Below are 15,802 nucleotides of genomic sequence, written 5' to 3' on the forward strand. Positions count from 1 at the left end.
TAACAAATTTTCATCTAATTAGAGAAACACAATTATATGAAAATTCAAATTTAAAACTTGTATGATATAATATTGAGGTGCGATGATTGCGGTAGAATTGAACTGCACTACACTCACACTCCATTCCATTTCAATCTTCACACAGTACATGCATTATTATCTTTTTATGGCTTGTCTGATTTACATTCACTTTTCAAAACTGATATTTCGATTTCTTTAGACTTTCAATTGAACCAAAGCTATTAATTATATTTATTAATCAAAATAATAAGATTTTTATACTTATATATAAATTAACTAATAATAATTCAATTGTTTTTTTTATAAGTCAATCAATTTTGAAACTTTTACTATACCGAACCGAACTATTTAGAGGTGTCAGAGGGTTTATGGATTGTATTTGTAGCGTGTCAATCTGTTCACTTGACACAAACACAATCCATTTACTAATTGTGTCAAACGAACATATGGCACGAAGATTAAATAATTTGCGTATGTTAAATCATATAAACCATTTAATCTAATAGATCGATTAAAAAGCATATAAAAACAACTCATATGGCTTGTAGTCAATGAACAACGACACGTTTAACCCATTTATTTATTTGATTGAATTTGGAAAACACTTATATTGACAAAACACAACACAATATGTTCTCATTGTGTCATAAATGGATTGAACGAATTTACATGTCAATATGCAACATGATAAAATTTAACCGTATCTATGTTTTATGACACATAGATCTTTAACCTTAATTCTGAACCATTCGCATGACCAATTTTCTGAAAGTTCATTTATCTGACAAGGCCTAAATTAACCATGCCCCAAGTAGAGTCAGGCCACGACTTTTCTTTAGCCTTCATCAGAACTAATCTACCCCAAGCAACCCATCCTTCCCATGACATCCTCTTGTCCCAGGGGCTCCCCCACTCCAACAGCAGCCTCACCCCCCTCTCCGCCACTCTCTCTGCCTCCTCAAACCTCCCTTTCAACATATACACCTGACCCAACACCACATGCGGCTCTCCAACATACGGGTTCTTTTCGATACTACGCTCCAGCAATTCTTCAGAGTTCTTTTGGGACATTTCACAAACCCCTTTCCAGTACAAGTCCCTTGCCTCTACTTGCTCTTTTGCATCTAAAATCTTAGTGCACTTATCAAACACGGGCGGAACTACGAGCTCTATAGTTTCGTCCCTCGCTTCGTCTACCTCAATTCCGCCCCTGCTTTTCCTCTCCTCGATGAAAATCTCCTCCTCTCGCCTTATCAGAGTGTAAATGGCGCCCATTCTTGATACCGAATTCATCCATAGCCCGGGCTTGCCATCACCAGGCCACAGACAATTCTCGAAATTACTACCTTTGAACTCGAGCCTGCCATCATAATTTTCGAACATCACATCCTGATAACTGAAAAATTGGTCGCTGAAATCTGCAATGGTCATCATCAGAAAAACAGCCGCCATTCTTCTCGTTACAATAAAATCTTCGCCAGTCTTGATATGTTTGACAGTGATGCCTTCAGCAGGCAAAAGAGAATTGAGTTTCTTCCTCCAGGATTCTTCCTCTCCATGAAAAAGGTCCTTCTCCTTCGCATTTTTCAGGGACATCTCGGATAGAATAAGGTGTTCGGCGAGTTCAGAGTCCGAATACTTGAACAAGAGATCGTCATGGATCAAGGGTTGGCGAGGAACGACGCAGAACAAGTGAATCAGCCTCTCTGCAGCCTCACCAACATGTCCACGTACCACGTCGCGTCCTGTATTAGGATCAAAGATGGCGAGATTGACGTAAGAATTGGAATAAGCAGAATGGAAGAGGCCACAAAGACAGACGGAGTCCGGAGCTTTCCAGATCTTGAGAATGCGATAGGTGTCGAATAAATGCTCCAGAAAGCTGCCATTCCTGTGCCAACACTCTCCCGCGCCAGCAGAATGCAAGACTGCAACCAAGGAGGGGAGATTCTTGTCGATGGAGACCAGCTCTCCACGAAGGAAAGGGCGAGTAGAAGCCAACAGAGTATGGAGATAATCTTCGTCGGATTCTTCAGAAGGCGGACGGTGGAGTGAAGAGGACATGGTAGGATTAGTGAATGCCAATGTACAAGAAAAAAAAAATGATTAGGTAATAAAATGAGAGACACTTGATCAAATTAATAATGCTAGCCCGCCTATGATTAAGTAAATATTACTATTACTATAGTACATAAAAAAATGAATATGTCGCATTTGGCATCAATTAGGTATAGTAGATAAGAAAATAATTGATCACTTTAGTCTTTTTTTAATCTTCTTGTTCAGCTCAGCAACAAAACATATTTGTCATATTGATAAAATAATTCAAAAACCTTGCTGTACCATGGTCATCATACCAAATAAACAAGCTCACATTTACCACGATTTTGCTTGTTAAAACACCCTCAATGTACAATCTGTAGCGGCTCACTGAGTGATAAGATGGTCAGCAGTTCGATTATATCCTGACAGAACACCAAGAGAATACCGGAAATACATCCCGTCCAACTAGTAGTCCTCTCCATGCCCACGATGGTTTACCTCTCAGAGAAGCATGTATGAAATCACCTGATTGAAAATATCTACCCCGATATATCTTATATAACAGTGTATTCTTCTCATTAATAAGACGCCATCCCTGTTTTGCTAAGTATAATGATACTAGTGTCGCTTAACGTGTTTCACACGTGACTCGTAGTGTTACTCGTTATATATTAAATAATAATTAAAATAATAATTAATTAAAAAATAATTTATTTTATTTATAGAAAATATAAATATTAAATATTAATTAAAATATTAATTTATTAGAAGTAGTTTATGTTAATTAAAATTCTAAATGATAGACATCATTAATTTCTATTCAAACACAATCAAATAATTTATATTTGTAACCATTAAATTTGGTCATCACACAAACCTTGTTCTATTAATTTTTTTTTTTCAGTTAGTATATTGCAACTTTATCCTATTTAGATTCTTTTTCAGATTGAGATTATATGTTAATTATACAATTTTTGGAAACAATTAGCAAGTGGGATTTTATTGAATCAAAATTGCATTCGGTAATTGTGCCATCTAAGTTTATTTATAGCAAGGTGACAATAATCATAATATATACTATATAAAAATTAGACTTTAGAATCTTACCTTAAAAAAAGATATAAAACTTTACCGTAATTTACATCAATTATTAATAAATTACCACGATTTTAGGAAATAATTAAAAAATATAGCCGAATCATATTATTTCCTTATCCTAATAGTATTTTATCTTTATTAATTGTTAATTCAATTAGTAATAAGTAGTGACCATAAAACCTGCTATTAAAATAAATTTGAAAGGACTGTTAGGTAAATTTGCATGTCCCACCCTCCGTCCGTGCTTTTGTATATAGTATAGATAATTAGAAAATATAGCCGAATCATATTGTTTTCTTATCCTAATAGTATTTTATCTTTATTAATTGTTAATTCAATTAGTAATAAGTAATGACCATAAAACCTGCTATTAAAATAAATTTGAAAGGACTGTTAGGTAAATTTGCCTGTCCCCCCCAATCCGTGCTTTTATATATAGTATAGATTTAGTCAATTTTAATAATATTTTATACTAAAATTTGAAGAAATTTTAATATTTTTATAATTTTTTTTATAATTTTAACAGATTTTAATGAAAGTCATAACATTTAAATATTTATTAAACAATATTAAATAGATAAGTATACTTAAATAATGTATATTTATTAATTTTTGTTGAGTGTTAATTTTATAGTTTTCAACATATTTATAAACTATTCATTTTAGCTATTTTTAGTTAAATATTTGTAATTAAATAGACTTTTAAAATGATATTCATTTATTTGAACTTATTATGAATAAAGTATATAAAATTTAATTAATTGAATAAAGTTTGTTAAACTTATATATTAATTATTGGCTTAATTGCTTTAAAATTTATTAACTTTTATCACAGTTTGCAATTTAACATGAACTTTTAATTCGAAAAAGTCGAGAATTTTTTTATGGATACCTAAATAAACATTGTTTTAGTATTCACATGAATTTGTTTTGACAAAAATTTGATCGGTTTTCGAATTGTGAAAATTTAAAAGTTGGTGTCTAATATTGCCAAAACTGAAAGGTAGTATTAAAATTATAAAACATGCTAAAATTTGTGATTTTTAAAGCAATTAAACTTTATTTTTATATAAATAAATAATTATGTTAATTTTATGATTAATTAATAAATTATAAAAATAATTTTTTTATTATTCAATTCAATTCAAATTCATTAGTTCACTCTTAACTAATTATTTTTATTAGAGTTAGATTCAACATAAGATACAAAAGAAACCTTAAAGTTATTTAGAAAGAGTAGTCCTCAATATTTTTAAATGGTGCAAATAACCCCAACGTTAGGAAAAAATCACAAAAATAACTAAACATGTGAGAGTTTAAATGTCCAAAAAAATAAACTAGAAGAAATCCAGCGCTATTTCTCAAAAAATCTAAGTTATTTTGCAACGATTAAAAACATTAACGAACTAAATGACCAGACAAAAATTTAAAAAGATTTATGTCCTTCTGAATAAGTTTTTCTTGTACCTTAAACCGTCAAAATTCATATTTAATTTTTTTTTATTAAAATTACATTTAATGAAAATAATATATTTATAATTTTTCATGTTCCATTTTGACATACAGAGATGTCATAATAAATAGATGAAAATGTAAAACAAAGAGGGAGATTACAAAATAAAAAAGATATATACACACTATAACATATTAATAGCAACTATTTTATTTAGCAAAAGAAACAAGCATGTGACATATTAGAAGGCAGTGTGGTAGTCATTTATCGGACAAGCCCCAAATTAAGGATACCCCAAGATGTATTAGGCCACGACTTCTCTTTAGCCTTCATCAACACTACTCTTCCCCAAGCAATCCATCCTTCCCAAGACGTCCTCTTATCCCAGGGGCTCCCCCACTCCAACAGCAGCCTCACCCCTCTCTCCGCCGCTCGCTCCGCCTCCTCAAACCTCCCTTTTATCATATACACCTGACCCAGCACCACATGCGGTTCCCCAACATATGGGTTCTTTTCAATACAACGCAGTAATAATTCTTCGGAGTTCTCTTGGGACATATCACAAACACCTTGCCAATACAAGTCCCTCGCCTCTATTTGCACACTCGCATCTAAAATCTTAGTGCACTTATCAAACACCGGGGGAACTACGAGCTCTATAGTTTCATCTCTCGCTTCGTCCACCTCAATTCCGCCTCCGCTTTTCCTCTCCTCGATATAAATCTCCTCCTCTCGCCTTATCAGAGTGTAAATCGCGCCCATTCTTGAAACCGAATTCATCCATAGCCCCGGCTTGCCATTGCCAGGCCATAGAGAATTCGCAGAGTTATTACCTTTGAACTCGAGCCTGCCATCGTAATTCTCAAACAGCAAATCCTGAAAACCGAAAAGCTGATCGCTGAAATCCGCCATGGTCATCATGAGAAAAACCGCCACCATTCTTCTCGTTACAATAAAATCTTCACCCGTCTTGATATGTTTGACAGTGATGCCTTCTGCAGGCAAAAGAGAATTAATTTTCCTCCTCCAAGACTCTTCCTCTCCGTGAAAAATACCCTTCTCCTTCACATTTTTCAGGGAAATCTCGGATTGAATAAGGTGTTCGAGTAGTTCAGAGTCGGAATACTTGAATAACAGATCGTCATGGATCAAGGGTTGACGAGGAACGATACAGAACAGATGAATCAACCTCTCTGCAGCTTCACCAACATGTCCACGGACCACATCGCGGCCCGTGTGAGGATCAAAGATGGCGAGATTGACGTAAGAATTGGAATAAGCAGAATGGAAGAGGCCACAAAGACAGACGGAGTCGGGAGCTTTCCAGATCTTGAGAATGCGATAGATGTCGACTAAATGGTCGAGAAAGCTGCCATGCTTGTGCCAACACTCGCCCGCACCAACAGAACGCAAGACCGCAACCAAGGAGGGCAGATTCTTGTCGATGGATTCGAGCTCTCCTCGGAGAAAAGGGCGGGCAGAAGCCAGAAGGGTTTGGAAATAATCGTCGTCGGATTGTTCGGACGGAGAAAGGTGGAGTGAAGATGGCATGGCAGAATTAGTGAATTCCAATGTAGAAGATGAAGAAGAAAAAGATAAAGTTTAGATAATAAAACTGAATTGAATAAAGAGAGATGTGATGAGTTTAGTTATGTTTGGTCGAACAGATAAGGCTATAAAATTGATCAAATCGATAATGCTATCCAGCCAATGATTACGCAAATAATAAGATAAGTATATAAATAGAAAAAAGTGTATAAAAATGATACCGGTACATTTGGCATCCATATTCCATACCAATTCTGTCGCATTTTTGGCATCAATTAGCCTTCTAGTCCTTTTTCTTCTTGCTGTTCAGCTCAGCAATAAAACCATTATTCATATTGTTAAACAATAATAATCCAGAAACTTTGCTGTGACGTCATCATCATACCAAATAAACAAGCTCAGGTTTCGCACCATTTGCTTGATGGAACATCCTCAATGCAAAATCTGTAGCATCTGATAGGATTTTCTTGGTGTGCTACCGTGATGCCTGTACAAATGTCGCGATTGAAGCGTGAAAGCGATTCAATTCCATTCGTATTGCAGACCTGTTAGTGAATGAACGCTATTTCACTGTGGTTGGAACCCAAATCGGTACAAGAGATGCAATGGAAATGAAATCCGACTCGTAAAAGAGTAATACACACTCGATTCAAGGCATGGTATGGGATATGATGAGGATCAATATATCTAACCTAACATATATCATAATCCTTCTATCAGTTCCATAATGCAAACAAATAGTTCATGTCCTAAAACAGAGCTATTTCATATCGTTTTTTCTTGAGAATTTAGAGAGTTCGTCGAGACATAAAAAGCTCATCGTCACTTCTGGCTGCCGCCAGAGCCGAGGTCAGGAGGAGTCATATTTAGAACCTTCATTAGAAATGTATACTTGAATGCATCTTCTTGAAGCCTCTCAAATCTGCACAAAACAAAAAGCTTACCACCTTAGTTGGTTGGGAATACACTATCAAACATCTCAACAATAACAAATATACTGCCGCATGGTTTGACAACATAACTAAGCAGGCAGACCACATGTACAAATGCATGCACACACAGACACATGATGAGAGGAGGAGGCAACAGCCTTGAATTGAACAAACAAAAGAGACCATACCTTCCCGACTTGGAAAAATGTCCAGCACCGAGTTCACATTTGAACAGCAGTAAATTATCATCAGTTTTCAATTCTCTCAGCTTTGCCACAAACTTTGCAGGTTCTGAATACATAACCCGAGGATCTGTTGTGATATTAAAAACATTAGTATTTAACCATAGGTATTGAACATAACTTATGTCTTATTGGTCTATTCATATACAAATTGTTTTCTTTCAGATGAATCCTACACTTTTACCATACATCCCATCATATGATCAGTAAGTGCTTACTTGGACACCAAACCATGACAAAAGAAAGTTTTGAACATCCGAGTAAATTTTATGAAAAACTTTCTTCTGAGAAAAGACTACTGTGTTAAGATGGGGGTTAATATCCTGGTGTACAAGATGCAGGCTTTATAAAGGATTAGACCCTTGCACCACAATACTAAAATTGCACTAGTAATTTTCCAACGAATGGCAGCAGCAACAGATATCATCTAGACAAAGCAAAACAGCAATGAAGAATTGAACACATATGTAAAAACAACAAAAAGTAGTTCTGTTTTTAGTTAGATAGCGTGTAGAAGTGACTCTTCCATCTACTTATGATAGCACGCAAGTTTGGAATCACGTTTGTGAGTGTGAGGCAAGTTTGGAATCACGTTTGTGAGTGTGAGGCAAGTTTGGAATCACGTTTGTGAGTGTGCGGCAAGTTTGGAATCACGTTTGTGCGTGTGCGGGTAGGTGAACAATTAACAGTCGATAAGGAGAGGTTCTTAGAAAAGCTAGTTGCTCATTTATACATTGATTTTTAATTCATTCCTCAAACCAGTAATATGTTCAAGAACTCGATCACTACAGCAAGAGGCTTAATGCAGTTGATAAAAAATAAATATAGGCTTAATGCATAGTTAGACATCTGAAGTTTGGCTTCTTGGTCAATTTATATTAACTTCGGATATAAATAATACCCATTTCAAAAGATATTTTGAAAAATTCAAACAGCTTTATTTGGATTCAAAAAATAATGTTTTTATCATATTTAACCACTTTTGATTTAGCCTAACAAACACCTAAACACTATGTTTTGGTAACACTGGAGCACAAACATAAAAGATATGTGGATATATTGAATAAAAGCGCATATCAATTTTTTTTCAAAATCAAGAAAAAACATTTTGGGTTACATTAAAAGTTAAACTTGTTGAAGTGATCAGTTGACGGAGACTTAGGTGTCAAAATATGCATTTGGCCAGCAGTAATATCTACCATTCCTTACATCTCTCGTATATGGACCATCCTAATAAGTGACGTCAAACAGCTGGCATAGAATTCAAGCCGAATGTCATTGATATTTTAAATGGAAAATGCCTTCTCTCCACCTACCAACATATTTTCTAGAAACATTATGAATTGTGCAAAGCCTATGAAGATTCTGAAGTCACTCACCATGTAAGCCAGCTGTAACAAGGATGTGGGGATAATCTTGAGGCTTAACCTGTAGAAAACAAGGATATGAGTTGCAACATAAATAAAAAAGATCACCATGTTAACAGAAGCAAATGCTGGTTCAATCCACACAATTTTGGGCAATGTCCTCAGAAAGATATAGAGTCCTTAATTCATCTTCAATCACTTTTTCTGTCTTCACATTAACTAGTCTGATACGATTAAAACAACTCAGAATTACTTTATGGTGCTTACATTATCAACAGGGGAATATGACTTCATGTAGAAGTAGAATTCCTCCTCCCGAGGGTCGCCCCATTCCTGCAGCAACAATAAGAGTTCAACTACCATGCCAATATCTGGTAAGAAGCACCAGCAGACCCTATTGTGACCGCAAAAGCATAAGTATATATCTATTTTAACTGTTACAGGGTAACAACTGAAAGAATAGTTAAGACCCAAGTAATAGGAACCACACCATGAGAAAATAATAAACATGCATATAAACTATTGTAAAACAAGAAACAGACAGCGTTAAGCTTAATATTATAAGTGATAACACATCAACTAACAATGTAGTACATGAAGTATTCAAATTTTTCTAGAAAGTTTCAGGGGCTGTTGCTTTGCAAAACAAGAAATCTAGGCCTTAATGACTGCACACTTTAGATTCAAGCATTAAAAACTGTCATGCATTGCAACCAAACCAAGCAACTATACTATAGGTTACAATTGCCTCAAGTAGCTAAAAGTTTTGGAATTACTAGAGAAGAAATTATACCTCCCACTCTTCAGTGGTAAGAGGAATACTCGGGTCAAGCATAGTTGTCAGAACATCCACAAAAGGTACTCCTGCAACAGCAGCCTTAAACAAATCGGGCCTCATATTAAGAACAGAACCAATAAGTAATCCCCCTGCACTCCTTCCTTCAATGCACAGTTTTTCCTTGGAACAGTACTTCTGTTCTAGTAAATACTCTGCACAAGTAATAAAATCTGTGAAAGTATTCTTTTTCTTCAGAAACTTCCCGTTCTCATACCACTGCCTCCCCATTTCACCACCTCCACGAATATGAGCTATTACAAAGATTAAACCACGATCCAATAAGGATAGCCTTGATGCCTTGAATGTTGGATCTATCGATACCTTTAAAAAGACATATTTAAACTATTTCAAATAGGAATTCCAATTGCAAGTGAGAAATAAGAAGAATTTCAGCTTCATAATGCAAAAATGACAAAAATATTAAACAAAGAAGCAGATTTTAGTTAGTTAGAACTTAGAACTAGAAGTTTGAACCACGTATGGGCACAAATAATTGATCTTGTCATACAATAAGATCGTACACATGCAAAAGGTGCAAAGTCTCTTGTGAACAGGACCTTGAAGCAAAAATCAACATTCAAATACAAAACTAAGAACCAGCCACTGCCAGAGAAAAGCCGACTTCTAACACAAGGGAAAAATTATTTACACGAGTTCCCATCTTACCTCATATGAACCATAGCCATAAAGATATAAAGGATCAGACCCATCAAGTTTCACGAGATCTTTCCTGTAAACAACAGACATAGGAATCTGAATGCCATCTGAAGCTGTGGCATATTTCCTCTCAGTAACATAATTAGATGTATCAAAACCTCCCAATATCTGAACAAAACAGTGAAAACAAAATACACATTTATTGATAATACAACAACTTTAATATGAAAAGAGTTATGAGAATAGCATTTATTGAGAATAGCATTATCAAAACAAATTAAATTTATTGATATAAAGATTGAAATTAAACAAACCTTAGAAAGAAAATTATAACAACTATGAAAACATAAATGCATAAGCATCAAGTTTTATTGAATCAAGTAATTCAATTAAATAAACACAAGATCGAATGATATCAAATTCAAACTTTATAGCTATCATTCATATTTCAAGTAGAGCGTTACCCATATACTAGAATTTCCTTTCAGAAGTTTTGATCCATCAGCCAATATCCCATGAACACACAGCCAATAACATGAAATTTGTTATTTTATCTATTTTTCTAATTTTGTCCTTTTATTTTTTTAGATATATAATATATATGACTAATTCTTTTTATTGGTTTTATTCTATGTTGGAATATGGAGCAATTAATTCATTTGGGAATAACTATGCATATTTACTAGGGGGTAGATAAGACTTCTGATTTTAAAATTATTTACCAAAAAAATAAATGGCGGTTTATAATTTGAAACACCAAAAATAGTAAGGCGGCCTATCAATTCAAGATGAAGGGAGTACTAATTACATTTAGACATTTCAAAGTTGAAGATTCTAAATGAAAAATTCCAAACACAAGAGGAAAATACAGGAAAGAAAGACACCTTGACTCACTACACCAAAATTAGACGAATAGTAGTAAATGCAAATTAATTGTTCGGAACTTACTGTATCTATCTTCTTCAAGACAGAAGTGCCCGTGTTCATATCATAATCATACACAGAATGCGGTGTCTTCAACGAGCTATATGAAAACCTCAAAATGCTGGAAGAAAATTCTGATTCTTCTGGGTCTACAGTATATACAGGGTCAATGAAGTCAACAGTCTGACCACCTTTAAGGCTCACAAGTGGCTCATCAACAGGTGGAAGATGAAACGTTGTGATTTTGGGAAGGCAATTTTGACGCTCAAATACAACTAGATGGTCAGCAAAGACTCGTGTGTCCCAAATTTTCACGCTGATGATTGAAAGATCAATGAGCACAATGATTAAAAAGACCGACAAGAACTGAATGCAATACTTCTGATGTTACAATTAAAAATGACTATGAAGTTCTATTTAAGTTCATATGTGATGCGTTCAACATGAACTATTGATCCAAAAGTAAAAGACAATCTAAATATCATAAGAGAATCAATATCACCTTTCCCTATGAGGTATAAGAACTGTAGTGTCAGAAATGTTATTCATTGGACAGGCTACTAGCTCTGAATTGAAAAGCTCATCAGTTCGTCTCTGGATAATAAAATGATTTCCGCGATGGGTGACTGATGTATCAACGCCATCTACTCGAGGTGTCAAAACCTTAGCACCATCTTCAGGCTTAGAAACATCAATATAGAGCACAAACCTTGTCAGTTTGCTGTCAGATACAACAAACAAATAATGTTCACTTTCTGAAGCATGAAGATCCAAAGAAAATTTATCATCCTTCTCATGATATAGGCAAGTGTCAGTTGATTGATCTGTCCCCAGCTTATGCAACCACACCTGAGAAATCAAACCAAGAAACCATCACGTCAATTTATAAGCAGAAAGTAAAGAAGAGTTGGGTTTTACTTGAAAAGGAAAGATTTTCCATGTACATAGTCTAGTAGGCCCATTACAAAAAGAAGCATGTCAACAGGACCAGATGCTAATTCAAACAAGAGTCAATCTATTGTAATGTAAAACAGATGATGGTAAAGAGAGGAACTAAGGCAGAAAACTAGAATGAGAAGATACCTTATCAGCACGATGAATCTCATCCAAAGTTATATAAACCAAATAATCATTGCCAGCCCACTCAACAGCGGATGTAACACCAGTGAGAGGGCTCCCAACAGGGATTTTAGTGTCAGCATTAATGACATGAACGGTGTAAATTTCATCTCCCTTTGTGTCTTCTGCATAGGCAGCCAATTCATGATTTGGCGAAACCTGATGTAATAAATAGTATCAAGAAAACAAAAAATGAAAAAAAACATTAAAAGCAAGAACAAATCAGCTAGCGAAATTGTAAAAACCTCGAAAGCACCAATGTGGTAAAATTCATGTCCTTGAGAGTTAACATTCTCGTCGAGCATAACGTGCTCGGGGGGATCATCAGGTCCGGCGGGCATAACATCATGGACAGAACGAGGGGATTGATGATCGTAATAGTATTTTATCTTTATTAATTGTTAATTCAATTAGTAATAAGTAGTGACCATAAAACCTGCTATTAAAATAAATTTGAAAGGACTGTTAGGTAAATTTGCATGTCCCACCCTCCGTCCGTGCTTTTGTATATAGTATAGATAATTAGAAAATATAGCCGAATCATATTGTTTTCTTATCCTAATAGTATTTTATCTTTATTAATTGTTAATTCAATTAGTAATAAGTAATGACCATAAAACCTGCTATTAAAATAAATTTGAAAGGACTGTTAGGTAAATTTGACTGTCCCCCCCAATCCGTGCTTTTATATATAGTATAGATTTAGTCAATTTTAATAATATTTTATACTAAAATTTGAAGAAATTTTAATATTTTTATAATTTTTTTTATAATTTTAACAGATTTTAATGAAAGTCATAACATTTAAATATTTATTAAACAATATTAAATAGATAAGTATACTTAAATAATGTATATTTATTAATTTTTGTTGAGTGTTAATTTTATAGTTTTCAACATATTTATAAACTATTCATTTTAGCTATTTTTAGTTAAATATTTGTAATTAAATAGACTTTTAAAATGATATTCATTTATTTGAACTTATTATGAATAAAGTATATAAAATTTAATTAATTGAATAAAGTTTGTTAAACTTATATATTAATTATTGGCTTAATTGCTTTAAAATTTATTAACTTTTATCACAGTTTGCAATTTAACATGAACTTTTAATTCGAAAAAGTCGAGAATTTTTTTATGGATACCTAAATAAACATTGTTTTAGTATTCACATGAATTTGTTTTGACAAAAATTTGATCGGTTTTCGAATTGTGAAAATTTAAAAGTTGGTGTCTAATATTGCCAAAACTGAAAGGTAGTATTAAAATTATAAAACATGCTAAAATTTGTGATTTTTAAAGCAATTAAACTTTATTTTTATATAAATAAATAATTATGTTAATTTTATGATTAATTAATAAATTATAAAAATAATTTTTTTATTATTCAATTCAATTCAAATTCATTAGTTCACTCTTAACTAATTATTTTTATTAGAGTTAGATTCAACATAAGATACAAAAGAAACCTTAAAGTTATTTAGAAAGAGTAGTCCTCAATATTTTTAAATGGTGCAAATAACCCCAACGTTAGGAAAAAATCACAAAAATAACTAAACATGTGAGAGTTTAAATGTCCAAAAAAATAAACTAGAAGAAATCCAGCGCTATTTCTCAAAAAATCTAAGTTATTTTGCAACGATTAAAAACATTAACGAACTAAATGACCAGACAAAAATTTAAAAAGATTTATGTCCTTCTGAATAAGTTTTTCTTGTACCTTAAACCGTCAAAATTCATATTTAATTTTTTTTTATTAAAATTACATTTAATGAAAATAATATATTTATAATTTTTCATGTTCCATTTTGACATACAGAGATGTCATAATAAATAGATGAAAATGTAAAACAAAGAGGGAGATTACAAAATAAAAAAGATATATACACACTATAACATATTAATAGCAACTATTTTATTTAGCAAAAGAAACAAGCATGTGACATATTAGAAGGCAGTGTGGTAGTCATTTATCGGACAAGCCCCAAATTAAGGATACCCCAAGATGTATTAGGCCACGACTTCTCTTTAGCCTTCATCAACACTACTCTTCCCCAAGCAATCCATCCTTCCCAAGACGTCCTCTTATCCCAGGGGCTCCCCCACTCCAACAGCAGCCTCACCCCTCTCTCCGCCGCTCGCTCCGCCTCCTCAAACCTCCCTTTTATCATATACACCTGACCCAGCACCACATGCGGTTCCCCAACATATGGGTTCTTTTCAATACAACGCAGTAATAATTCTTCGGAGTTCTCTTGGGACATATCACAAACACCTTGCCAATACAAGTCCCTCGCCTCTATTTGCACACTCGCATCTAAAATCTTAGTGCACTTATCAAACACCGGGGGAACTACGAGCTCTATAGTTTCATCTCTCGCTTCGTCCACCTCAATTCCGCCTCCGCTTTTCCTCTCCTCGATATAAATCTCCTCCTCTCGCCTTATCAGAGTGTAAATCGCGCCCATTCTTGAAACCGAATTCATCCATAGCCCCGGCTTGCCATTGCCAGGCCATAGAGAATTCGCAGAGTTATTACCTTTGAACTCGAGCCTGCCATCGTAATTCTCAAACAGCAAATCCTGAAAACCGAAAAGCTGATCGCTGAAATCCGCCATGGTCATCATGAGAAAAACCGCCACCATTCTTCTCGTTACAATAAAATCTTCACCCGTCTTGATATGTTTGACAGTGATGCCTTCTGCAGGCAAAAGAGAATTAATTTTCCTCCTCCAAGACTCTTCCTCTCCGTGAAAAATACCCTTCTCCTTCACATTTTTCAGGGAAATCTCGGATTGAATAAGGTGTTCGAGTAGTTCAGAGTCGGAATACTTGAATAACAGATCGTCATGGATCAAGGGTTGACGAGGAACGATACAGAACAGATGAATCAACCTCTCTGCAGCTTCACCAACATGTCCACGGACCACATCGCGGCCCGTGTGAGGATCAAAGATGGCGAGATTGACGTAAGAATTGGAATAAGCAGAATGGAAGAGGCCACAAAGACAGACGGAGTCGGGAGCTTTCCAGATCTTGAGAATGCGATAGATGTCGACTAAATGGTCGAGAAAGCTGCCATGCTTGTGCCAACACTCGCCCGCACCAACAGAACGCAAGACCGCAACCAAGGAGGGCAGATTCTTGTCGATGGATTCGAGCTCTCCTCGGAGAAAAGGGCGGGCAGAAGCCAGAAGGGTTTGGAAATAATCGTCGTCGGATTGTTCGGACGGAGAAAGGTGGAGTGAAGATGGCATGGCAGAATTAGTGAATTCCAATGTAGAAGATGAAGAAGAAAAAGATAAAGTTTAGATAATAAAACTGAATTGAATAAAGAGAGATGTGATGAGTTTAGTTATGTTTGGTCGAACAGATAAGGCTATAAAATTGATCAAATCGATAATGCTATCCAGCCAATGATTACGCAAATATTATACGTATATAAATAGAAAAAAGTAGTATATAAAAATGATACCGGTACATTTGTTTTTTTTTTTGCATCAATTAGCCTTCTAGTCTTTTTTCTTCTTGTTGTTCAGCTCAGCAATAAAACCATT

The 15,802-nt window shown here is 34.5% G+C and overlaps 4 protein-coding genes across 4 annotated transcripts; all 4 read right to left on the reverse strand.

Moving 5' to 3' along the window:
* Positions 1-578: 578 nt before the first annotated feature.
* LOC126681152 (uncharacterized) lies at positions 579-2,197 on the reverse strand. The gene has a single exon (XM_050376576.2). It carries the CDS (start codon positions 2,083-2,085, stop codon positions 799-801), a length of 1,287 nt encoding a protein of 428 aa, XP_050232533.1. The 5' UTR covers positions 2,086-2,197; the 3' UTR covers positions 579-798.
* Positions 2,198-4,807: 2,610 nt separating this feature from the next.
* Positions 4,808-6,321, reverse strand: LOC126681150 (uncharacterized). The gene has a single exon (XM_050376574.2). The coding sequence runs from the start codon at positions 6,164-6,166 to the stop codon at positions 4,880-4,882; it is 1,287 nt and encodes a 428-aa protein (XP_050232531.1). The 5' UTR covers positions 6,167-6,321; the 3' UTR covers positions 4,808-4,879.
* Positions 6,322-6,764: 443 nt separating this feature from the next.
* On the reverse strand, positions 6,765-12,614 carry LOC130014515 (uncharacterized). The gene is made up of 10 exons (XM_050376573.1): positions 12,488-12,614; positions 12,207-12,401; positions 11,626-11,972; positions 11,148-11,439; positions 10,209-10,367; positions 9,498-9,863; positions 8,972-9,037; positions 8,717-8,765; positions 7,284-7,407; positions 6,765-7,085 (listed from the first exon to the last, which is right to left on the reverse strand). Exons 1-10 carry the CDS (start codon positions 12,581-12,583, stop codon positions 6,986-6,988), a joined length of 1,794 nt encoding a protein of 597 aa, XP_050232530.1. The 5' UTR covers positions 12,584-12,614; the 3' UTR covers positions 6,765-6,985.
* A 1,529-nt stretch (positions 12,615-14,143) lies between these two features.
* On the reverse strand, positions 14,144-15,661 carry LOC126681151 (uncharacterized). The gene has a single exon (XM_050376575.2). It carries the CDS (start codon positions 15,500-15,502, stop codon positions 14,216-14,218), a length of 1,287 nt encoding a protein of 428 aa, XP_050232532.1. The 5' UTR covers positions 15,503-15,661; the 3' UTR covers positions 14,144-14,215.
* Between the last annotated feature and the right edge of the window lie 141 nt (positions 15,662-15,802).

Source organism: Mercurialis annua, linkage group LG5 (assembly GCF_937616625.2).
Source record: "Mercurialis annua linkage group LG5, ddMerAnnu1.2, whole genome shotgun sequence".
NCBI lineage: Eukaryota > Viridiplantae > Streptophyta > Magnoliopsida > Malpighiales > Euphorbiaceae > Mercurialis > Mercurialis annua.